At 33.9% G+C, this 25896-nt stretch overlaps 3 protein-coding genes across 3 annotated transcripts; all 3 read left to right on the top strand.

Moving 5' to 3' along the window:
- Positions 1-246: 246 nt before the first annotated feature.
- LOC110104055 (aminomethyltransferase, mitochondrial) lies at positions 247-6468 on the top strand. Its single transcript, XM_020833000.2, has 3 exons — positions 247-949; positions 2233-2351; positions 5710-6468. The coding sequence occupies exons 1-3, from the start codon at positions 389-391 to the stop codon at positions 6254-6256; spliced, it is 1227 nt and encodes a 408-aa protein (XP_020688659.1). The 5' UTR covers positions 247-388; the 3' UTR covers positions 6257-6468.
- A 3782-nt stretch (positions 6469-10250) lies between these two features.
- Positions 10251-13477, top strand: LOC110104058 (autophagy-related protein 8C). The gene is made up of 6 exons (XM_020833005.2): positions 10251-10409; positions 10519-10571; positions 11779-11834; positions 11929-11981; positions 12952-13070; positions 13152-13477. The coding sequence occupies exons 2-6, from the start codon at positions 10535-10537 to the stop codon at positions 13247-13249; spliced, it is 363 nt and encodes a 120-aa protein (XP_020688664.1). The 5' UTR covers positions 10251-10409; positions 10519-10534; the 3' UTR covers positions 13250-13477.
- Positions 13478-21808: 8331 nt separating this feature from the next.
- Positions 21809-24996, top strand: LOC110104056 (protein translation factor SUI1 homolog 2). Its single transcript, XM_020833002.2, has 5 exons — positions 21809-21970; positions 23161-23265; positions 23629-23834; positions 24596-24649; positions 24742-24996. Exons 2-5 carry the CDS (start codon positions 23229-23231, stop codon positions 24784-24786), a joined length of 342 nt encoding a protein of 113 aa, XP_020688661.1. The 5' UTR covers positions 21809-21970; positions 23161-23228; the 3' UTR covers positions 24787-24996.
- The last annotated feature ends 900 nt before the right edge of the window (positions 24997-25896 follow it).

Genomic DNA, 25896 nt, shown 5'->3' with positions numbered 1-25896 from the left:
TACTATATATTTATGTTAGCTAAATACTTCAAAATGAGAATATTTTTCTACTTATATGTTGCATGTGCTATCATAGACATTACCAATATTATCATACACAAATATTTGTAAAACTTTTTACTAACATCAGTAAAGTAAATACATAAATTAAATAAAAAACATCAAAGATAAAAAAATTTATTAAAAAAAAACATGAAAAACAAATTTGAGGAGAGAGATAAGCTATCTTCAAGTCGCCACTCGCTCGCGATGGCCTATCTTCCCCTCGCGATCCCCACAACTTCTCCTCCACCCACCCGCCTACTCCCTCTAAGCCCTATATCAAATCAAAGAAGAAAGGAACCTTCTTTCCTTCGTCTACCCATTAGCCACCAACTCCGATTCCAAAATGCGCGGCGCCGCCCTCTGGCAGCTCGGCCAATCTCTCTCCCGTCGCCTTTCCAATTCCTCCAACCGCCCAAAACCCCGCTTTTTTGCCGCCGCCGCTGCCGAGCTTAAGAAAACCGCTCTCCACGACTTCCATGTCGAGAACGGTGGAAAGATGGTCCCATTTGCGGGATGGAGCATGCCGATCCAGTACAAGGATTCCATCATGGATTCCACCGTTAATTGCCGCGAGAACGGCGGCCTATTCGATGTCTCCCACATGTGCGGCCTTAGCGTCACCGGAAAGGACTCCGCGGCTTTCCTTGAACGCCTCGTGGTTGCCGATGTAGCGGGTCTCCGCCCCGGCACCGGCACGCTTACTGTTTTCACTAACGAGCGCGGTGGAGCCATTGACGACTCTGTTGTCACTAAGGTTCGGGAGGATCACATCTACCTTGTCGTGAACGCTGGGTGCCGTGATAAGGATCTTGCTCATATAGGGGAGCACTTGGAGGCGTTCAAGGCCAAGGGTGGCGACGTATCTTGGCACATTCATGACGAAAGGTCCCTGCTTGCCCTGCAGGTTTGTTCAGATCTGATCATCTGACTTATGCTGTTTTCCATTATGCTTCGCTATAGAGGATGATTTGGTTGGAAGAAATTAATTGATGAAAAATCAAATCCATTTTTTGTTTAGTCAATTTTCAAATTCATGATTCTCTAAGAATTTATTGTTTTTTTAGATTCAGTTGTGTAATTTCTGCAATGATTTTGTTCAAACACTAGGTTTTTTTTTTATAATTAATCCATCGAGCACTGGATTTCTCGCACAATAATAAATAGAATTTGGTTTATTAGTTTCATTAACCTCCTTGAAGATTAAGATTGAAATTTTATTAGTTTCTTCAGCGATTCGAAGAAAGAAGTTTCATCAATCTTCCAAGTTATTTATTGGATGCCAGGTATTGTTTGGGTTCCAACTCATTGCAAGAATGTTACTGAAACAGTTGGATTTGGCTTTCAGTAATGATTTTTTTTTTTTTTGTATCAAGCAATACACACAAAATAAGTAGAGGTAATTTCAAATCTAAATCATCTTAGTTATTCCAAAATTTGATAAATCATACACCAAGAAGAGGTCAGCTGTTTGTCAAGTGTTTAATCTTGGTTTTGAAAAGAATTTTCATAGCAATGTTAGGGTTTTGCAAAGAGTCTATTGGAAGGTGTGGGCGGCAGGAGAAATGGTGATTTGATGATTTGGGGAGGATTGGTGGTAACTTTTGATCCCAAGTTGAAACCATAGATAATATTGGTGAAATAGTGGGAGGATCGAAAGCTTTCTTGAACTCTACGAGTCACCTTCAATCTCTTATCTTCAGCTTTGTCTGAATCCTTATTTCATTTTCATTTGGATTTACCATTAGCGAAGAAGATAGAGAGAGAGTCGAGCTTTTCAAAAATCAATTTCAAAGATTTTGGTGAGATTAATTCCTTGTGGATTTGCAAGTTCATCTAACCAAGTGGCAGGATTTGACAAATTCATCCTTTTTGTAAAACATTATTAAAAAATTCAAGCAAGCAAATTGGCCTAGGAGTAGCACAAGCTTGATCTGACTTAATGCTCAGGCCGTAACCTATAGCCATTACTGTTTGATGAAATGCCTCAGTGCTTATTTCTCAATGTTTAAGTATACTATGGGAAATTATAATCTTTCAATTTTTAGCCGCTTTCTACTTGGTTAGATTATCTAGTGATGTGTTGCGTTAAGGATGGCATGATATGAAGATTATGGTACACTAGTTCATCTTCCTAATCCATTGATTTATATTTAAGCTCAGTTTGATTTGCTTTATTGGTAATCTCAGGGCCCACTTGCTGCACCAGTTCTTCAATTTTTGACAAAAGATGATTTAAGCAAAATGTATTTTGGGGAATTCAAGACATTGGACATCAATGGCTTCAAGTGCTTTCTTACAAGAACTGGGTATGCTTCTTAAACATAATTACATCTTATTTTATTATGTAAAAAAATAGAGAAAATTTACTCTTTTTTGAAATAGAATTGCTTACACCTAAAATAAATACAAGATCTAAGAATCAAACCTTCTGTATTTCACAAGAAAATTATGAATTCAGTTGAAGGCTTAGTTTTGAATTGAGTGATAACTACAATAAGGGCATCTCCAACCGAAAAACCCATTTTCCACTCCAAAATGCAGCAAAACTTCAAAATGTAGTAATTCATCACCAATTGAACGACATTTTCTCTTTTCTTTCGCGTGCTTCCTGCGAAGGTAACAATTTTCTCCTCTTTCTCGTGCTTTTTTCCTCTTTCGCGCGGTTCTTCAGCAAATCCCGTAGCTAATTTTTCGGCGTAGGTGAACAGTCCGACGCCAATATTGGCGTCCCATTGTTCACCTGCCGAAGTTTGACATGAGATTCGGAATTCGAATGGACCAAATGGCTGCAGTTCGGTTGGAGATGATCTAAACAAAGTATTTTTAGGAATCAAAGGGAATGGAAGTTGGGACTGATACACTGATACACTAGTATTAGAACTCATTTTCAATCTAAAATCTTAAACCGATGGACAAGATTACGGCAAAAAGCTTAGATTCCCATGCTGTACCAATTGGGCTCATTAAAATTGAGGCAGTTTTTTAAAATACCAGGAAAACAATTTTTATTTCCTTTTCAATGTGTGATTATTTTTCACTTTCATGTGCATCTCAATGATCTTCCAGCACATGAGTATTCTCCCCTTAGATCAAATGTAATTTTTTCAACATTATCAATATCTTGCAGTAAGAGACTACCAAACCATTTGAAGCCTGTGTTGGACTTGTTTTCTTTTAAACCTTGCTCAACCATATTAGATGTCAAATTTGATGGGAGAACATGAAACACTAATAAACTATAAAGTATAAGAGAATTGGGTTCAATTGTAATGGCATCAAACCTTGCCAAAAACTTGACATAAAGCGTCGATAATGATGTGGAAGGATGATGATTCTGAGCTCAAGGCTATTTAGATAAGCCGAGCGAAACCTTTAGTGGACGATATGCTAACTTGGGTGAATTAGTTATCAAGATAGCCTGACCAAATCTTATTTAACAAAACTAGAAACAGGTAAGAGCTAATCCATTCTAAATGATCAAGCGAGCCAAGCTTTAAAATGACTCAACCTTGGTATGAACTTATTAAGAGCTGAGGAATGGAGTCTTTGTAGATTAAAGGAATGAAACTAGGTTTTTGACTGAGACTCCAGCCTTATATAGTTATAAAAAGATTGTGTAATGCTAGTCATGTAAATAGATGGTCCTGCCCGGTCGAATGCTAATTATGATATATTTGATATATTTATAAGAGTTGAGCAGAGAAAGAGCAAAGCTTCACTAACTTCGAGCTCAACCCGTTTTGATTTGAGCCTAAAAATTGGGCTTGTTCTACTTGGTCTTGGGCGTCATTTTGGTTTGATTCTATATTTTGCGGGCCAATCGAGTCGAGCTCATGCTATTTCAATCCAATTGACATGCCTACAAGTTACTAGGATGACCAACTGAAACATATAAGATCAAACTAGAATCAACTGGACTAGGTAGACAATATTGACAGTTTAGCTTGAGTTCTAGAAGGACAGCACATTGGCCGTCAAGGTGAACATGAGAAACAAAATGTTACAACTAGTTCATTTTCAATTTCTACTCTAACATCGCATGATAGTAACCATTTCTTTTGTTTCTTTGCAGCTCCTTTTCAGATATTTGTGTTACATATTTATTGTGAAAAAAAGAGAGTTCTTTAATCTTTATAATTCATCTATCACATTATATAGACTATAAACTTAAAATCAAATCATTGAATGTGATTTTCAACATGAAAAATTACTCATTTATCAAGGTTCAATTTTTTACCATGCCTTTTACCAATTTGAATCATCATATATATTCTAAATATCATCAACAACACATAAACCATTCATCTAATTCTAAGTTATTTGAAAGCCTATGTGCTTTATAATTGCAATTATGTTCTCATGCATTGGAGATATTCGATGAAAATTTTTCGTCTTCCAATTAATGATATAATGATTTTTAAAGTCCTTGAAATCATTTGTGCCATTAGTTTTAATGAAATTAAAGATGATGATTTTGATTTTATGTTTTAAGCTCATAACATCAGCGCACTCAAATGGAAGGAAAATCATTCTCCTCCTTGGAAGAGAAGTGTCCATCCCATGTAAATGCATGAGCCTCTAAACATGGATTAATTATTCCGTGCGGACATCCATCGCCGTCCGGAGATCAACTAAAATGCGCCACTTCACCCCTTGCTCGGTATCACGGCTCAATACTGCTGATGTGGCGCATTCTGATTGATCTCCCAATAGCATTTTGTGTCCTGTCTCCTCATAAAATAATTTATCCTAAACATGACAGTGGCACTTAACTGAACGGCTTTGTTGTTGATCTTCTTGTGTCAAAATTATTTCCATTTTTGCCTTGTGTCTTTTGTATTATCTGATAAATATATATTTGGTTATTCATTTTCGTAGATGAATGTGAAAGGTATGTGATTGTTGCCAGGTGTGAATTACAATATTTTATGTTTATTGGCTGTAGGAATTGGTATTCTCCTATTCCAATGATTTTGAAATCTACTTCTCTACTGAGGCTTCACTGTAAACCAAAATTGGTTTTCCCTGATCAGGCATTGTTCCCAATTGCATCCGATCAATCTTATTTCAGTGCATTCTGAACTTTCTTTTTAAAGAACCATGCTTGGATCCAAAGTCTATTGATTTTGCTAAAAACGTGTTGAAAAGACCACGTCTTCTACCTGATGATATTAAATTTAGTAGTATGCTGATTATTAACCTGACATTTATGAGAGATTATTATGCGCGGAGTTCAAATACAGACAACCGTTCGGTTTTATGACTGTGAATAGTAAAAAAGCGCAGTTACTGTTTATCACTGTGTTTTTACTATTCATTCATGCTCTTTTACTATTTATTCATGCGCTTTTACTGTTCGCAGTCACAAAATCGGACTATTCTCTGAGTCCGGACTCCGCACATAATAATCTCTCGACATTTAGGGGCTCCTGACTCTATTTCTACTAGTTGTAGCATAAAGCTGCCTCCCAAATGGTGATTTTCATGATGGCATTTAGGCCATTGATGCTGGCTTGCTGAATATGCATAACATGGGAGAAGTGGCAACCTTTGTTTGTTTTTTTTTTCATAGCCCGCAACCTTTTTGAAGTTTTTTTTTTTTTTTTTTTTAGTGAAGTGAATTGACAATTTGAATAAACTAGGCTTTCTTCTCTACATTCGCAGCTACACTGGAGAAGATGGCTTTGAAATCTCAGTCCCTTCAGAGAACGCATTAGACCTCGCAAAAGCTATCCTAGAAAAGTCTGAAGGGAAGGTGAGGTTAACAGGCCTCGGTGCTCGTGACAGCCTGCGTCTCGAAGCTGGCCTCTGTCTGTATGGTAATGATATGGAACAACACACCACGCCAGTAGAAGCTGGCCTGAGCTGGGCAATTGGAAAGAGAAGAAGAGCAGAGGGCGGTTTCCTCGGCGCAGATGTGATCCTCAAACAACTTGAACAAGGACCTTCCATCAGAAGAGTCGGTTTCTTCTCCTCAGGCCCTCCTCCAAGAAGCCATAGTGAGATCCTAAGCTCAAATGGTGAAAAACTTGGTGAGATTACCAGTGGAGGTTTCAGCCCATGCTTGAAGAAGAACATTGCAATGGGCTATGTGAAGTCTGGTTCACATAAACCTGGAACTGAAGTGAAGATTGTTATACGTGGCAAATCGAATGATGCCGTTGTAACGAAGATGCCTTTTGTCGCAACGAAATACTACAAGCCTTCTTAATGGCACAAAGGTGCTCTCTTGTAGCCTCCTAAACTCTCTGCTGGATCTGCTCTGATTCATGAGTTCTGAATGCTGTAAACATACATGACATTCTTCATTTAAGTCTCTGAAGGCAGTTTGCTTCTGCTGTTTGTTTCCAATTTTTTGTATTGAACTATTCTGATGAGTTGGATATTAGTTTTTCACCATAGTTATATTATGTAAAAGTTTAATGGTGTGCGTGTAAATCTCCATAATAATATTATGGATTGTGCTAATTTTGAATGCTGGGGAGAGAATATATGTGTTTGATGGGAGTGGACACATTGAAGTCACTGGGTGGATGGCTAGATGGACATGGTCATTGTCGGGTCATCATCACATTAAGCTTAAGGGACATATTGCCACTTAAGAGGGTGTGTCATTACCCAACTAATTTATCATCATAACCACCATAAGGATTGAGATAATATATGTCCTTTTTTTGGGTGCTCTTTATTAGGGGTGTCAATTTCGGATCACGGGTCGGGCTTGGGTCAAACTCGGAATTTATCCGGCACTATTCGAGTCAACCTGAACCCGGCCTGTTTTTGCAAACAAGTTGATTTTTTGAACCCGAACTCGACCTGCTTCGAGTCCGGGTCAACCTGACACTACTCAAATGACCCGGGACTAACAAAAAACTTTTGGTTTTCTGGTCAAAAAATGGGTCAATCTCCGATTTTTGGGTCAAAATCAGATCAAAATGGGTCAATCTCGGATTTTCGGGTCAAAACTAATTTTTGGGTCGAAAGCAGTTCAAAATTGGGTCAATTTCGGGTTACTAGTTCAACCCAAACCTGACTTGATTTATAAAACTAGTCAGTTTTCTGAACCCAAACTCAACTATTTCGGGTCTGGGTTGACCACTTGACCCTAACCCAAAATTTGCAGGTCAAACTCGAGTCAGATTTTTGGGTTGTACCAAATATTGACACTCCTACCCTTTACAATCAATGTTAAGAGCTTTTGCTAGTGAATCGCGTATCCCCAAGGCAGACCCATCCTATAAGTTAAGGTGGCATGAGTAAAATAATTATGTGGAGGTTAGGCTTTATCATGTTAGTCACTCTCAAGGGGGTGCTTTTGAGAAAGCATTAGCATGACTTAACTCATTATACTCACATCATGACTACTAAAGTAGGAGTCATAAAAAGGTGAAGTTGCTTTGCGCTTTCATGATCATGAAAGGGAGGTGTACCCATCAAGATTATACCATATTTGGTGCCTTATTCACTTATCCCAAGTTAAGAGAACTATTAGGACCCTCCAGCCTTACTTCATTAGACTAACATGTATGAAACTTTTAGACTTGCAACCTACTAGTTGGTGGCTTAAAAGATAAATAATTTGAAAGTTAGCTATAAAATGTTGGAATTTCTTAATAAGTTATAAAATTACTTAGCTCTTGTTGATGTTGCTTGTGATAACAAGTTTTAAGCTTCATTTGGATTGACTTTTTTATTGCTTCGTAAAACGGGGCTTTAGTGAAAAAATTAATTTTTTTTTACTAAAATTCTATTTTAAGAAGCAATAAAAAAATCGTTCCAAACGAAGCCTTAGTTTGGAGAGCAATGACATCAATATCTCTATGGAATAAGTCATAGTATTTAATAGGATGAAGCGCTGAACATAGGGCTTTCCTTAATGGGAGAAGACCACCACCTAGTTTTGATGGAATTTATAGGATTTAAGAAATATGATTGAATCAATGATTGAGTAATCATTATGGCATTTGACATAGACAATAAGGTATATACAAAATAAAATTATATTTAATTTTTTTTTTTGGTTTATTTTGATAGTATTTTTCTATTGGAGGCAGTGTGATCTTTTGTGGTGTTCCATCCCTTACTAAGAATAGAGGAAGTGGAAAGTGGATGGTGAGCAACACATTCTTTAGTTTGACATAACCCTCAAGTATGCGCCTTTAAGTTTAGCATCGTTGTGCCAATATAAGGATTTTAAGAAATAGGAGGGAGTTTGATTGGCCACTGAGTTTTGTAGATAGTCTATACAGAGCATCACATGCCCTCCATACACAATCACTTATCATGGAAAAAGCAATCACTGTCATACAACAATTGAAGATTAGGAGAACTTCTAGGAGACATCATATCAAAACTAAGGGTTTGTTTGGGACAGCTTTCTAAATCAGAGTTTTAGTTAAAAAATTTCTTGAATTAGAATTTTTTGTAATAAAAAGTAGTTTTAGAAAGCAATGAGAAAACTGTCCCAAATGAAGCCTAAGTCATAATCTACAAGGGTTGATCATAGGCAAGTCATTGAGATTGGTTGGCTTAGAATGTCAATCGAGTCGAAAATCCCTTCAATCTATATTATTGATTTAGTATTCAAAATTAGGCTTTGTAGAGTTCATGAAATCAAAAATTTGAAGGAAAACTACATGGTGATAAGCATGCAACACAATGTGACTCTCTTAACAAGGTCTTGGCTGAGTCTTGTTGAATCAACCCATGCCAAAACCTCATTAGCTTCAAATAAGTTAGTTCAACTTGCTTGAAGCCCTATATATTCAAATGCACAAATTTGATGCTCATAAATTCCTTATGACATTTCTCTTGCATCAAGATTCATTTTAAATTAGGTAAGACTTTTTAGGATCTCAACACTGACAAAATAAATGCTAATATTGAAAACGCACATTAAAAATTATTGGAAAAAGTATTGGAAATGCTCTTAAATTATCTAATGAACAGCAAAGCAACAAATGATGGATATTTTTGAGGATTTGTAAATTATAAGAAATCAATCTTTAAACTAGATGTTTTACTTAGACCTTAAAATATTGGGAGAATTTAGCTCTATTTAATATTGTTGTATAGTATAAAACTATAGTGGGTATGTGTTACCCTTACAGAGTGAGAGTTAGTAGCTTTTGGTGACCGACCTGCTCTAAATAGGTCAATGACGAGCTACTTGTTCTGTGATAACCCTAAATTGGCTCTATGAGAACAATCTCCTATAGGCATGAGTGGATAAGGCCTGATGATCACTGAACGAGCTCATTTGTGGGTCCCACTAGGTGCAAGTTCCTCCATCATAACCCGCTGACTACCTGCTAAACACCTGCGAAGGCATATACAAGTATACAATATTGTCCCTCCCTTATTTATAAAGTAAACTTTCATTATTTATTTATAATTTATCTTATGTCATTTTTCGAATAAATTTCTATTAAAAAAATATAAAACATAGATCATCAAAAGGTCTTACAACATGTTCTCTACATTCCACCAATTTGGGCATCATGCAAGCAACATCTATCATCCAAAACAAATATGATTTTACAATCCATTATATAATAAATAGGGACAATTTTATAGTTAACACCAAAAATCATAATCATTCAATATTTTATTCCTCAAATTCTTACTTTAATGTTGAAAATCATAATTAAAAAAAATATTTTTTTGTTAAATTCCTTATCATTTAATTTTGGCAAGCTCATATCATTGCTATATTATTGGGGCAAATAATTACATCAGACATTATTAAACCCTTTTTTCTCTGATAATTAAGAAAAAAAGCAAAATATTGGATGCTTTCACATTTATTCCTTCAGCAATATTTCTCCATTATCATCATCGAAGTGGTCTATTACTCTATTAATTGAAATGCCATAAATAAATAAATAAAATGGTGCTTAAATTTAGGATTAAATTCACTAAAAAAATTAATTACCAAAATAAAGAATTATTTTATAAAGAAATTATTATTTAATTTTTGAATATTATTAACAACTTTGTATTTAAAATCTTAAATTTTAGTATATTTTAATTATATTTTATATTAATATTTTTTAAAAGAACTGTACCACGAGCTTACGAGTCTAATTGAGATTAGCTCAAATTTGACTTATTAACTCATCAAACTCAACTCACAAACAATTTGTCAAACCCGAGCTAACTCTTTAACCGAGTTGACTCACTTACACCTATAGCTACGCCTATATTTTACCGACGCCTCAGCCGCTTTACTTATACGGCTCCACGCTTTCCTTTCGTGTTCTAATAAGAAAGCCCTAATTCCTTCTCCATACCCACCACTAAGGATTACCCCGGAGGCAGGCGATCAATCATCCTCACTTGAGCAATCGTTTCTTTTTCTCGCGGTGCGCTCTAATCCCTCTCAGATCTTTATGTATCAATCGATCGATTTGGCTTGTATGTTTTCACGAATTAATTTTTTGAGATAAAAGATGATCTTTTTCGGATGTGCAGGCAAACGAAGAAATCCATGGCGAAGAGCTCTTTCAAGTTGGAACACCCTCTTGGTTTGATTCCCTCCTCTCTATCTCTCGCTCCTTTTAATCTAAAGTTTTCCGATTTGAAGTTAGGGTTTCTTTTACATCCTCTTACATGTTAAAATTTTCATGCTTAATTTTTATTTAGAAGGTTGAGTGCCGCCTCTATCATCTATGTGATTGGTTTGATGTTTTGATGATTTTATTTAGTGGCAGTCGTGGGACAGTTTGAGGAAGTAAGAAAATTTCTCAGGTTACGATGTCGTGGAAGCTTGCAGGTGTCCCTGGCCGGTTCTTGATGCAGATACCCATCTTTTATATGTATTGAGTAGGATTTTCCATTGATAAGAATATATTATTGGAGGATGATTGACATGAGAAAATCTAGCACCATCAAGTATGGTATATTTCAATATGTCATAAAGCACAATAATTGGTGGGTAGCGAGTAATTGCTTGTTTTGAATGTCACAAAAGAGAAATTTTTAGTTGCTTATGGATATTTCATTTAGGGGATGTTAGAATTTAAGCAAGCATTAGCTTAAGTCCTTTCAAAAGAATGTTGGGGATTTTCAAATCCTCGTTCTCAGCCCCATTATTGGTCAAATCTAGGATTTTTTAAATTCCACCATTCACCGGCTTCAAGGGATATAAGGATTTCTCCACCGAGAAATTTTAAATACTGAAACAAATAGCCAAACATATTAGTAGTATTTAACAAGATTTAACATTTGTAATGCCAAACAGTTTTCAGATTTTATTGCTCTCACGGTTTACTATACATAGATTTACATGATTTACTAAATTCTACTTGTAGCCAAATAGCCCCTAATTACTTCGTATAAAGTGAATATTTTTTAATATGCGAGCAGCTGTAAATGACGGGAACTTATTAGTTTGGTTGTTCTTGAACTTGTATGCCAAGATCAAGTGAAACGACGGAACTAGTGGCAATATGGTGTTGGTTTTCATATCACATGAATTGACATTCTACAAGTCGGAATTTTTGCTTACTTGCAGACAGAAAATATATAATAAATTTCATTGTTTTCCTCAATGTTCTTTCCAACTTCAAGCAACCAAATGAACCTTTACTTGTATTTGTAGGGGGTTTAGCAATTGCATGCATCCATAACAATGCTCCTTTTATATTTTTTTAAAGTGATCGTCTGCCTTATATTGCATCGGTTAAATTTTTGAGTTCACCCTCCTGACTTTATCTGTATCATGGATTTCAGAGAGGAGACAAGCTGAGGCAGCTCGCATTAGGGAGAAGTATCCTGATAGAATTCCTGTAATGTGCTGTGATTTTTTTGTCTACATCTGATTTGGCGTATTCTGTTCTGATTATTTTACTTACTCTTTTTTCTTTTTTTTTTTAAATGAAGGTGATTGTTGAGAAGGCTGAGAGGAGTGACATACCAGACATTGACAAGAAGAAGTCAGTAAAACATATTCCTTTTTGTATGCTTGGAATTCAATTTAGTTTTTTTTTTTCCATCCTTTTTTCATTAACCTTTACTAATTTGCATTTCCTTACAATTGATATCATCATAATTTTTCAATTTTTTACCAAAACATAAGTTTAAAACTGCCTAAATTATGCTATTCTGCTTTTAAATGTTCTTATTTTCACAAAGGTCAGGAAAGCATGTTTGGTTGTATTTATTTCTTTTCTTACTTTTTTAAAAATTTCCATTGATGCAAAGAGATTGATTTCAAGTTGTCTTTATGTTCCTTAATGCCAGATAACGCTAAAGGTGAGCTTACAGGTATGCATAGCAGCATGGCTATGACTATCTGAGGCTAAAATGTAAATCTTTTTAGCTGATTGAAGGAAATTTATTATTCGTTTTGATTAGAGAGAGTTGCCTTGGATGGTTTGGTCACATTAAACAGAGGTCTTCCAATGACCCGGTTAGGAAAGTTGAGGTATTAGATTTGACTTATATAAGAAAGGTAACGGTAGACCTAAAAAGACTTGGTTAGAATATATTAGAAATGATTTTTTTCTATAAGATTTAACTGAGAATTTGACTTTTAACAGTACAATGACGAAAAAGGATTCATGTAGCTGACCCCACATAGTGGGACAAAGGCTTGATGTTATTTTTGTTGTTGTTTGATTTACAAATTGATTACAATTAAAATGTAGTGAGATTTGGTGTTTACTAGTTTTGCTGAGAATGTTTCAAACAATCATTAGAAGTGGTCAGAACCGTGGAGAGCAAAGTAGCCTAAACTTCTTGCCAAAGAAAGATATCCTCGCCTGTTGCGTCAAAATGATTGTTTCATTTTCATTGCAAATAACCTTTTTTACCCTTTTTTTTTTTAACTTTTCAATTCAACGCTCCTTCTTGGAGAACTGTTTCAATTGTCTTTCTTCCATTAACTTTGATTTTGATGCTTAGGTACTTAGTTCCTGCTGACCTTACTGTGGGACAGTTTGTTTATGTTGTTCGGAAGAGGATTAAGCTAAGTGCAGAAAAGGCCATCTTCATTTTTGTGAAGAACACCCTTCCTCCTACAGGTCAGTCTCTGATCAAGAAATATGCTAAGGTTTGTATGTTGGATTAATTTACAAATCACCCATTTTATTTTGTTAATGTAGCTGCTATGATGTCTGCAATCTATGAAGAGAACAAAGATGAAGATGGCTTCCTCTACATGACTTACAGTGGTGAAAACACCTTCGGTTCTGCCTTCTAAGCCATCGTGAAGATCTCTCTATGAGACCACAAAAATAAATGTGTACATTCCCACTTATCTCATCTCTCTTTCCATTTGCTCTCCATCTTCCAGTTATGATGTCTCCCTGCAATATTTTCCTGGTTCTGCTTTTATCCTGATTGTGTAATGGCCTAAGTTCTTCAAAACTTTCCCATGAAATACTTATATTAATAGTATCTGGCAATTATTGATCATGGTTGTGTTGTATACATTGGTTGTAAAGTTAAGTAGGTGTTTGGTTTTAAAATTCTTTGAGTTCTATGCTATGATCTTGATCCTGGGAAGATAAAATGGTGGCATAGATCGCCTTCCAAATTTCTTCAGTTTATTGTTGTAAAAACGCAATTTTTAATTTTTAGAATTTGGTTTGGGATTGTTTTTTTACTGCTTTCTACAGCAGCTTTGAGTACAAAAAAATTTTAAAAGCTGCAGAAAAGTAGTAGCCGAAAGCTAAGCTTAAATCTTTGAGTATTATAGTGTTTATTTTTTTCTTAATTTTTTTGGCATGTTCAAGATTTATCTGTAATTTCTTGAAATTGTTATGATTTCCTTTGAAATCCAATTTATAAAAAATCCATGAAATTGAATTGCGGTTGATGAGAAAATTTTTTTATGGCAAAATAATAACCTAATATTAGGGGTGTCAATGGTACGAATCCAAAAATTGACCTGGATTCGATTTGAAAATTTTGAATTCTGGTTTAAGTTTTCGGCCCGATTGAAATATCAAGTTGGGTTCGAGTTAACCCCTGAATTTTATTGTAGCTAATTTGATCTGTTTGTCGCCGCCGATATCTTGGCTGCTCATCTAGCTTCACACTTGTCATGCTCACCCTCATTGCTAGCCCCAAATATTAGTCTATTGCACTTAATTGGGTTAGCGGGTTGGTTGGGTCAGGTTGGGTTTTGATCAGATATGTTAAAAGCATGTCAATTTTGGATTTTACTTGAATAAAATTTGTTTTGACACCTCTACCTAATATTATAGTTTTTTTTATTCTTGGAATGGGGGTATATATCCGTTATCACCCTCTTAGGAGGCGCTTGACAGCGTAAGTGATCCCTCGGCTGACGTAAAAGAGGCACCCACCCCAGAAATTTTTTGGCCCACACTTGATTGAGTCCCACTTAAGAGGCGCTGTCGCTCGAGGGGATTCGAGCACGGGATGGGGGTACCCAATCACACTGGTCCACCAATCAAGTTAAGCATGGGTGGGTAATATTATATTTCTTTAAATAAATAAACAGAATTTTGAGAATGTATATTTGAATTAAATGTTGTATTTTGAAGGGAAAAAAAAAGCAGAGCTCCACAAATAACTTTTTGCCATGAAACCTTATGTTATTATGCCAGCTTTCCCAACCACCAACTTTCCTTCTCAAGAATCTCAATTTCCCATAAAATAAAGTTTTTTTTTTTTTCTTTTGGGCAGACAAACCTATGGTTGTTATTTAAGACACGAAAACCTATTGTACTGTTAATGGTACAACTAAATTAATTTTAGGTCAAGTATGATTTATAACTAGAAAGGGTCGAGTGGGTTAGTCGGGTCAAATCAAATCAATTCAAGTCACAAATGATTCAGGAATTGGGGGGTTAACCTCTTTGATTTGAGTTTAGATTTAAGTAAAAAAAATATTCAGATTAGACTGAGCAGTTTTGGTTGATTTTTTAATGCATGAATATTTAATGAAAAAAGGATTTTGGTAGCATTAATCATTTTGTTCGTACACTAAGGCGAATTATTAGGAAATTATTTTTGTCAAATTAGAGTAATCTCTATTGTGGATAGGAATTATTCAATTATAAAAATCTTTCATGAATAATTTAAAATTAGTTATTAAACTGGTTTTTGGAGTAAATCAGGAATAGAAAATTTAAATTAAATCGAGTCTTTATGTCTAATATTATAATTATTGTGTGCTAGAATGTTAATGGATGTAGAGAGTGCGAGAAGGAACGAGAAAAGGTTTAACATATTGGCATCATATGACAACCATACAGATAAAAAAGGGTTGCAAGATGTAACATCACAAACTCTTAACTATCGAGATATTATCCGTTTTGACCTAAGAGCCTCACGATTTTGTCATGTTGGTGTAACTTCTTAGTAGGTTATCCATCTCAGAATTAATCCGGGATGAGCATGCTTAAATGCGGAGTTTCTTACAAAAATTTCAGTCATTACACCAAAATGCACCTCGATGTTTAAGAGTTCAGCTTCTTTTACTTTAGAGGTTTCACAATCTCCCTCATTTAAGTAACTGATACCCTCGTCAGCATTTTTATCCCAGAGTTATTTACCATGCATTTATGATTCTAGAGGTGCCCCTACAAGTTCAAGTGGTGGCTCCCATCATTTAGCATTTTGTTCCATACAGGATTTAAGAGGTGGCTCACATGACGTAACACTTTGTCTTGTATGACACTTAGTTCCCATCTTTCGTTTGTTATATTGCTTTGGTATTATTTGTAACAGTACACTCTTAACTATCGAGATATTTTCCGCTTTGGCCTAAGAGGTTCACAGTTTGTTGTAACTTCCCAGTAGTTCACTCATCTCATAATTGCTCCGGAATGAGCACGCTTAACTGCAGTGTTTCTTACGAAAATTCTAATCATTACACCAAAAGACATCTCTATTTTTAAGAGTTTAGCTTTTTTTGTTTAAGAAATTTCACACGTGATACTTCAAAATTTTTACGTAACAATTTCAGATAAGAGAAAAACTATGGGGTTTGGTCCAATTAATTAATTAACTAGTATTTGTGAGCTATTTCAAATGATGTTTTTCACATAATTGGGAAAAGGTGTTGATAAAATATAGTATTTTTATCATGAGTTTGTCTCATTCGATTTGAATTGAATTATAAATTTGTTAAAATTGAACTGTGGATGCTTCTGAATTTAATTTAAGAAGTTTTAATTTTAAATATAAATTGAGATTCATGTCCAATTAAGTCAAATTTTAATGGCATATTTATATAAACATACTAAGATTTAATTTATCTTAATTAAATTTATAATTTGGCCCTATTTTTTCAGAAATAAATAAATAAATAAAAACTTACTTTTAGCAAAGTAGTTTTACCCACCGCCCATAGCCGTGGCTATTAATGACCACCGCTCCTCTTCTTTAATTCCACATTAAATATTTATTTATTTCTTATTTAAAGTCACATTTAAATTAATACAACTGAACAATTCCCATTAATGGCAAGAAATATAAATATTGTAATATTTCAAAAAAGAGTTTAATTCCATGTGATTAAATTCGATGAAGCTAAAAACTAAATAAATAAATATGATAAATTAAATATGAACATTAAATGATAAATAGTAGCATTTTAGTAGTGATCGTAGAAAGAAAGGGTACATTTGCAAAAAAAAAATGCAAGAAAAAAATATTTCTGGGGTTTCTTATGTAAAGATGTATTAACAAGTGCAAAATATTTATTTAACAGGATATTATATGTGAGTATAAAGATAACTTTTTCTTAAGACAATTTAATAATCTCGCAATTTATGTTAAATATGTGATTATTTTGACTAAATATCATGCACTTATAATTAATTTTTAGAAGAGAATTATTGATAAGTTTTTTTCTATATAAAATATGCATTTGCATTTAGTTGTGTGAAATTATTTAATTTGGTCTGAGTAAAAATATAATAATAATGGTGTCACATGAAATTAATTTTATTATTTAGAGATGTAAAAATCATTTTTTTTATTTTTTAAAAATTAAATAATTATAACCAATATATATATATATAAAATTTATGAGGGACACATGCCCTCTCATGAAGAAATTATTACGTGCAGAGTCTGAATAAAGAGTTACATTCGAGCATATGAGTATACACATTATGTACTCACTGTATACACTCACAGTCCGGACGTAGAATCACGTTAAGACTCCGCAAGTAATAAGTGTACACCGCAGTCTGGACATAGAATTATGTCCAGACTCCGCACGTAATAATTTCTCCCTCTCATGACCTTACTAAAGGAAAAGAGATTTTGAGCCGAACAATGCATTAAATGAAATAAACTTTGGGGATTTACATATTTAGCTCTCAAAATTTTAGCATTAAAATATTTAGCACCTAAATTCAACTATTTACTTAGATAACACTCAAAAAAAAAAAAAAAAAAAAAAAAAAAAAAAAACAAACATAAAATGATCTTCTATGTTATCTTTCACGCTTTTGAACTTGTTGCCTTCGCCACTTGCCAGTGAATTCTCCTCGCCTTTCACACACGTCAATCTTTTCATCCTCCTACAAGAGCCACAATCCTTCCTCGATAATATCTCCTAGCAAGATTAGCACGTGTCACAAACTATCTTCTCCTTCAAACTTCGTGTCCCATTGATACATTCGCGACGAATTCCTCTCACTACTTATGTTTCATACATCAATTGTCTCATCGATGCCTCTGACCTCAACCTCCTAGCAAGATTAGCACGTGTCATGAACTATCTTCTCCTTCAAACTTCATGTCCCATTTATACCTTCGCCAATGAATTCCTATCACAACTTATCTTTCACACATCATTAATCTCATCGATACCTTCGACATCTACCTCCTATGAGGTGATCCCAACGAGATATTGTCACGACTTCCTTTTGTCCAACGAGATTGGAGTGATTTTGATCAACTTCATTGAGAAAGTGCTATAGAATGTAAATATTTATATTCATAAAATGACTCAAAATCAGAACTAATTACCAAATTAAACACAATCTAGTTTTTTAATTATAAATATATAACCACATCTGCAATACAATTTTACTTTTTTTCAACTTTGATTTTCTTAATTATGACTAAAAAGTAACCAGTCTGTAAAGTTTAACTCTCCCCTGCTTCTGCAACCAATCAATGTCTCTCACCATCTCCCCAACTGTCTTCAAATTAGCTTTGTTCTTGCAATTTTTAATGCTTGCTTTAATCACAAGTCCGCATTCAGCTTTTAATCTTTTTTCTTCTATATAAGAAGAAAGAATCGCTTCATTTTGAATCACTGAGAAGAATTAGCGGCCATGGATTCTTATAGGAAATGGCTTTCTGTCTTTCTTCTGATTTTCAGTTTAGCTCACCATTTCATCACCACCGCGTCAGCCCACTACAGCCACCGCAAATTTGGCGGCGGCGCCGGTAGTGGCGGGGGTTTTGGTGCTGGATTTGGTGGCGGTGCAGGTGGGGGAGCGGGTGGTGGAATTGGAGGAGGTGGAGGTGGAGGTTTTGGAGGGGGTGGTACTCTTTAAGAGGTCAATTTATTGTTGTCTCAATGTTTTTAGGCCCTATTTGAGATCTTTCTTAGTATTTTATTTTATTTATATTTAACATAAAAAATTTCTATTTAATATTAAAAAAATATTATTTTTTATTTTAATTGAATATAAAAAAAAATTAATTGATATATCATTGATGACACAATCAATGATCACATAATAGGCTTCATTTGGTCAACATCTTACTACTTTTAAAATATTTTTTTAGTACAAAAATTTTTTACTATAAAATTATTTTAAAAATAATAAAAAAATTGTCCCAAACGAAAGCAAATAGTATCTTCAATTTTTTTTATCTAAAATTTTGGAAGCAATGATCATCAATGCATCATGATCACTATCTCTAGTGCGAGGAAGTTAATCGAGTCGGTCTAAGAGTGAGATCATTCAAATAATTCTTAATAAGGGCATGACACAATCAAGTTCACCCATTAAGTATAAGAATAAGTAATAAATTTTATTTGGGATGACTTTCTTACTTTTTTTAAAATAATTTTTTAGTACAAAATTAAAAATTTATTTTGAAAAGCTGCTTTAAAAAGCAATAAGAAAGCTGTCACAAACGAAGTCATATTCTAACATATTTTGTATCGCTAAAAAAGATACCAAGGCGCTATTTGGGATGTCGTTCTTATTATTTTGCTTTTCAGATCACAACCATAGATTCTATTTAGCATTGCTTTTTCACTGCTTTCATAAAGTTTTTGTGCTAAGAATCTGCTTTATGTAGCAGCTTTCAAAAATATTATATACTCCACAATAATTTTATAATCATCTTTATAAAAAATTTAAGTCATACATGAAGAAATAAAAGTTCTTAAACATAAACAAACATGCAAAAGGTCCAAAGTCCACTTAAAGAAATGCAAATTTAGTAGCCAGCAATCAACATCTACTAGAATGAACAAAACTGGATCTTTTATGTTATTACAAAATGAAAACATATTAACATCAAAACTCATTGGAAAGATGCAACGTAAATAATTGGAACTTTGGAAGCACAAACAACAAAAGAATGTCAAATTACATCACTTATAGACTTTGGCTTCGTTTAAGACGGCTTTCTTACTGCTTCATAAAGTAATTTTTTAGTACAAAAATTAAAATTTTATATTAAAAAGCTATTTTATGAAGCAGAAAGAAAGTCGTCCCAAACGAAGCCTTCTGATAGGAAGTACTTGAGTTCGCAAGTAACTCTAAGGGAAATACTTGAGTTCGCAAGCAAACATAACCACAATAGGTGAAAAACAATGAGAAAATTGTTGATTACGGCAAAAAATAGCAACTGTACAATAGGTCTCTGGGGAAACCAGAATAAAACTGAAAGAAAAAACGAAGAATTCCATTAGTAGATGCATGAAAATAGCAAACGATGCAAGTTTCTTCAATTTGTGAGGAAGAAACAGCTCTCCAAATATCTAACCAAGCCTAGAGCCCAAAAGAACCAACCCTAGATCCCAAATCTGATTTCAAATTCAAGATACCCCCAAATTCTAACATGAAAGACTAATTAAAGCAAAAGAAAAATTACATAATCCCTAACAACCCCTTATTCAAAATTTCCCTTCTAACCCTTGTTCAAATTCAATCCTTGGTCTTCATTATTATTTATTTATTAATAAAACTCAAATGACCATGAACAACACCTTAGTATTGCACTAAAATATCTCTTGAAATCACAAATTCTATATAAAATTCAAGGAATGGGAATTATGCAAAGAAATTCTAAGCTTCCCCAACCACACCATAAGTAAAGAAGGAACCACAAACGAGAGCTTCATGGAACAAGCTAGAAATTGTAAAAGATTTATAGAAAGATTCACTTGCCTTGCCTTTTGCCTTCAGAAATTTGACAAGAAAGATAGTTGATTTACAAAAAATAATAATAATAATTTGTGATAAAGAGTTATTGTATTACTTGAGTGTAATTTATTATATTTATCCAAAGAAGAGTTACTATTTTACTTATATTAATAGAATGCAACATTTTTTTTTAGCTATGAGACTTGACATAAATCTATAAATATGGGGTTAAAGGGAGAGCACAACATTAATATCATCATGATTAGATCTCAAATTATCTATAATACCTTTTTTTCATTGACATAGCCTCAAAAAAGCTTTCTAATGCTTGAAAAAGTCTCCTAATCCTCAACAGAGCTAACCTCATATAATTAAGAGCTTTATGAGACCGCTGACACAATAATGTCAACGCTTGTTGTTGCTAACAAAATTTTAGTCTATCATTATTAGTAACCCCAACATACATCATCATCAAAAAAATTGATATATGTCATTAACAACAATATCAAATTCCACCCAATTAGATGCTTATCAAATACAATAACCTTCACACCCATCCTCGCCACTAAAACAAATATATATTATCAACAACAAAGTTATTTTTTGCAGTCAGTGACAGGGCCAACAATTGTTGTCAACATCAGTGTTGGTGATCATTATGAACATCAATGTTGATGTTCGTGATAACGAACATCCCCGATGTCCTCATCATTGAAAAATCACATACTCAACCAACTCCAAACCTATTATCCTTATCATAATTGAAACTCATTATCAACACAAATGCTAATATCTGGTATCACCAACAAAGCAAATATGTGTAAGCATCAACAACTCCAACCCCCATCATCTCCTCTAAGGTTGACGCTTACTGTTAACACCAAAACAGACACACATCGTTGATAATAACTCCGATGTACCCATTTGTCAATAACCCTGATGATGAGCATTATCAACAAAGCCAATACCCGTCATTGATGCTAAGGCCAATACCCACATCGCCACGTAGACCATGTCGCACCATCTCCAACAAGGCAAACACCCACCATCAAGACTAATATCAACACATACAATTGCTACCAATATTAACTATAACGTGATCATTATCGCCTCATAGTGTCTTATATTTTTATCATAGAAATAATATTTTATTGCTGATATATATTAATTAATAATTTCAACAGAGTTAAATTTATAATTTTTCACTTCTCAAAAATTTTTATAATATATTTGATTTTTATTCATTATACATATCATAAATTCTCTAAATATTCTATCACATGTGAAGAATATGAGAATTTGTGCTAGTCTTAAGATATTATTTTCACGCCTAACATTTTAGCCACCGAAAGCGGACGGCTCCGATCGAACCAAATATCAGCAAGCGGTAGGATGGGGACAACAACCGACTCAAAAGTCTTTTAAAGCTTGCTCTTTACACCGTACATCAATCGGAAAAGAGGGAGTCGAGAATCGGGAGATCGATTCGAGAGGGATTTGATAGCTCGATCCGATTCTCTCTCTTTCTCCAAGCAATTCGTTGGTGGATTTGGAAATCGTTGCTCCTACGGGATCTTCTTGATTTCATCTAGATCTGGGTAAGCTCTCATGGCTGATATTTTGATTTTGCTTTATTTTATTACTAATCAGGATTTGAGATCGATATTGGTATTTGATTTGATCATCGGATGGTGTGTGCGGTCTTGATTTCTTCTTGTATTGGTTTGGGATTGGCGTAATTCAATCATGTTGTCCGGTGACTTCGATTTTAGGGTTCGTTCTTCGATCTGTAGGGTTTCATATTGATTAGGGTTGTTGGTATGAATAATCTTGTTGTTTTGTCTTTTGATATTTTCCAAAGATCTTCTTTTTTCCTTCCTTTAGGGTTTGTTTAGTAATTAGTATCCTTTTTTAGCAGGATTAAGCAAAGTTTAGCTTAAATACTGCCAAACACTATTTTAGATATTTTAAATTCTTTTTTATAAATCTACTTTCAGCCCATTATTGAATAAATTTTGGAATTTTGTTTTTTAAATCCCACCATTCACAGAATTTACTGGATTTATGGATTTATACCTCTCATAAATCTCCAATCCTGATATAAATTGTGAAATAGTATATCAGGATTTAACATCATCTGTCATTCCAAATAGTTTTAAGGTTTTAATCTCTCAAGATTTACTAAAACTGAGCTAACTGGATTTACTAAATACTACTTGTAGTCAAACATCCTCTTTACTCTTTCTATCGCTACAGTTTCATCTCAGTTGATCACTGATTACTTTGCCTGCAGCTCTCGACGCGGAAAGGGGACCGTTGTTACAATAGTCTGGAGTGTTAAGTTCATAGAAATAGTATAATCATAACATAAATCGAATTATTATGCTTCCAAGGTGGAAAGATTGAAACTTTATATGGTTCCATGCAATCTAGCATATGTTGACCTCAAGCTTTGTTCTTAGCTTGAATATAAAATAATGACCGTCAAAAGAAAAAAAAAAAACCGAAAAGGTTTAGATCCTCTACTACGATTTTATGTTTTCTGAGCAGGCCGCTGTAATGAAGTTAGGAACTTGCATGAAAGTGGTAACAGTCATATTTTGACATGTCTATATATTGATTATGTTTCTTTTATGTGTGATATTAATTTTTTATACAGCATTTGCTCGTCCACTTTAATTTCGTGGACCATTTGATGTTTCATTCTATTTCTTTCTTATTGTTTTGTGCGCTAAGTTTAAGTAAATGTTTATGTACATGGTATTATTGACAAGTTAAAATCTCGCAGTTGCTAGTGCTTGTGAGGGAAAATTTTATTTCTGTTGCTTCCCATCTATACTCCAAAAAGCAAGGTTCATGTCTGATCTCGACGCTCAGATTCCTACTACCTTTGGTATGCTCCCTACCTGGTGCTTTTAGTCTGCTCTTTTTGAACTGTGAAGCTCAAATTTAAGCAAATTTTTGCGTTTTGACTCTAGGTAATATTATTCTGAGTTAAATTATTGTAAATTATTTTGATACTCCCCACTTAGTAAAGTTTCAAAACTATGTTATCTGAGGCTGGTTGTCTTATAATGGAAGCCAAATAATCTTTTTCTGATAAGATAGTGGATATTGAAATCACGTTTTGTTTTAATACCTTGTCATAGTTTTCTTATCGTAGATAGTTAACAAAAGTATGATGGAAAAACCATTTGTACCTATAATTAATAACTTATTTTGTTTTGACTTATGGTTGTAAATATTTTTGGGGCAGATCCTTTTGCTGAGGCTAATGCTGATAATGCTGGTGCTGGGTCAAAGGAGTACGTGCACATTCGTGTTCAGCAGCGTAATGGGAGGAAAAGCCTGACAACTGTTCAGGGGTTGAAGAAAGAGTACAGTAAATCTAAGATCTTAAAAGACCTGAAGAAAGAATTCTGTTGTAATGGTACTGTTGTGGATGATTCAGAGCTTGGACAGGTATATGTTTCATGGGTTTTCTTTTGGCTCATTTCTTTGTTTGTGTAAGCTGGTGCCTTTGTTTGGTTTGGTTTGGTAGTGATGTAAAGGAATCTAAGGCTTCGTTTGGGGTGGCTTTCTTACTGCTTCTTAATGTAGATTTTTAGTAGAAAAATTTTATTTTTTATTCTAAAAAATTGCTTTAAGAAGCAGTAAGAAAGCCGTCTCAAATGAAGCCTAAGTATAAACTAGCTGTGACTCTATTCGGTTAAGCTTGTTAATTATCATGCTAAATATGAATGAGCTAAAGTTTGCAATAGTCTAGCTAAGAAAATCATGTTCAAATTCAGCTTGTTTACTTAATGCATGAGTTGAATATGTATAAATTTTGTGCTAAACATGAGATATTCAATAACCTAAAGGTTTTTTTAGCATCCCTACTTTAGAGCTCTGATAATTAAAGTGGTATGTATGTAAATCTCCCATCTTTAGGGAAATTTACATACATACCATTTTATTTCATGCTATTTACATATCTAACATTCAAAATATTAATATTACATGCCTACCACCCATATACAACTTTAATATCAAATATACCACTCCTATAATTCATTTTTACCATTCATACAATCTTATAAACTTTAATATTTCATTCCATGCAACCGAATTTGTTCTATGGGTGGTAGGCATGCAATATTAATGTTTTAGGTGTTAGATATGTCATAAAATAAAATGGTATGCATGTAAATCTCCCTAATCTTGAATATTGTCCCAAACAGGTCATTCAACTCCAAGGTGATCAGAGGAAGAATGTCTCCGCCTTTCTCATTCAGGTACTCGCAACTGACATCTCAATTACTCGTATGATTTTCATGTTTAGGTTGTGGTCATAATTATTCATTTACCTTTCTATTTTATTGGGCAGGCTGGTATTGTGAAAAAAGATCAAATCAAGATTCATGGTTTCTAAGTAGCTTGGTTTGTCTGTTACATGTTTAGTAGGTCATCACTGTTTGCTTAAGAACTTCTGGGATTTTAATCCTGTCTATATATGTATGTCATATGCAAACTTCTTTAATTTCATGCACTTTGCTTTGTCGTGTGTTGTGAGACGATATAGTCCTTTGATGTTAATGACAATCTGCTTAAATAATAAGTCTGCCTGTGTTCTGTTAACTAATTTCTTCTGGTTTTGAATTGTGGTGAAGTAATTGTTTTGTGTACGGCCTCTGGCCTTTTGATATTATTGATCTATTCCCAAGTTGCAGAAATCTTCATGAAATATCTAGAATGGAAGAATGGAATTGTTTGGTGCTTCAAGAGAGGAAATGACAGGTGGTTGATGAGTTGGTTAATGTTCTTATAGAAAAAGTTCAGGAAATTTTCTTATAGTTGTTCATGTTATTTGGTTACTTGTTTTACTAAACTTTGGAAGAATGAAAATAATGTGAAAATTTTTAGTGTTCTGGATAAATTGTTCTGTAGAAGTTGTTCTTGTGAATTTTGTCTGATTGAGGAGAGTACCTCATTGCATTGTGTTTTTTTAATAAACTTTGAGCATTGACACTGCAGTAGCTGTTGATCTTCTGATTGGGTTCACCCAATCAGTAGTAGGCAGCTGATATGGGATCTATCTTTGAGCCTGACTTAATGGTACCATGGTTTAATGCCAAACTAGTGTTTGATAGTAGAAACTTTCTGATGAGGTTGGATGGATATGATTTCTAAGGCTTCTTTTGGATGACTTTCTTACTATATTTTTTAAAATAAATTTTTAGTATAAAAATTTTAATTTAAAAAGGAATAAGAAAGCCATCCAAAACGAAGTTAAGTGTGGAACTTTGTTGTGGATCTTTTAGGGTATACAATCAACTTTACATTTAAATATTTAAGATATAGTAGTTTTCTATTGATTTAAGATTTTTTTATTGCTTTATAAAACATTTTTTTTAAATACAAATTTTTATTTAAAAATATTGCAATAAAAAAATTATCTCAAACAAAATTTAATCAATCAACAAAGACAACATTAGTCAGAGTTGGGAGAAATTATTCTGTGCAGAATCCGGATAAAAAGTTT

Source organism: Dendrobium catenatum, unplaced genomic scaffold, assembly GCF_001605985.2.
Source record: "Dendrobium catenatum unplaced genomic scaffold, ASM160598v2 fragScaff_scaffold_883, whole genome shotgun sequence".
NCBI lineage: Eukaryota > Viridiplantae > Streptophyta > Magnoliopsida > Asparagales > Orchidaceae > Dendrobium > Dendrobium catenatum.
Note: the sequence above shows the minus strand (reverse complement) of the source record. Positions and strands in the feature narration are given on the sequence as shown.

What these genes read in the sequence shown, in the direction of transcription:
- LOC110104056 (XM_020833002.2), top strand. Translation starts at nt 23,229, where the DNA reads ATGTCTGATCTCGACGCTCAGATTCCTACTACCTTTG. An exon ending in ATGATTCAGAGCTTGGACAG is followed by an intron (nt 23,835 to 24,595) that starts GTATATGTTTCA and finishes TGTCCCAAACAG; the next exon opens with GTCATTCAACTCCAAGGTGA. An exon ending in TCTCCGCCTTTCTCATTCAG is followed by an intron (nt 24,650 to 24,741) that starts GTACTCGCAACT and finishes TTTATTGGGCAG; the next exon opens with GCTGGTATTGTGAAAAAAGA.
- LOC110104058 (XM_020833005.2), top strand. Translation starts at nt 10,535, where the DNA reads ATGGCGAAGAGCTCTTTCAAGTTGGAACACCCTCTTG. An exon ending in AGTATCCTGATAGAATTCCT is followed by an intron (nt 11,835 to 11,928) that starts GTAATGTGCTGT and finishes TTTTAAATGAAG; the next exon opens with GTGATTGTTGAGAAGGCTGA. An exon ending in CCAGACATTGACAAGAAGAA is followed by an intron (nt 11,982 to 12,951) that starts GTCAGTAAAACA and finishes TTTGATGCTTAG; the next exon opens with GTACTTAGTTCCTGCTGACC.
- LOC110104055 (XM_020833000.2), top strand. Translation starts at nt 389, where the DNA reads ATGCGCGGCGCCGCCCTCTGGCAGCTCGGCCAATCTCTCTCCCGTCGC. An exon ending in GGTCCCTGCTTGCCCTGCAG is followed by an intron (nt 950 to 2,232) that starts GTTTGTTCAGAT and finishes TGGTAATCTCAG; the next exon opens with GGCCCACTTGCTGCACCAGT. An exon ending in TGCTTTCTTACAAGAACTGG is followed by an intron (nt 2,352 to 5,709) that starts GTATGCTTCTTA and finishes CTACATTCGCAG; the next exon opens with CTACACTGGAGAAGATGGCT.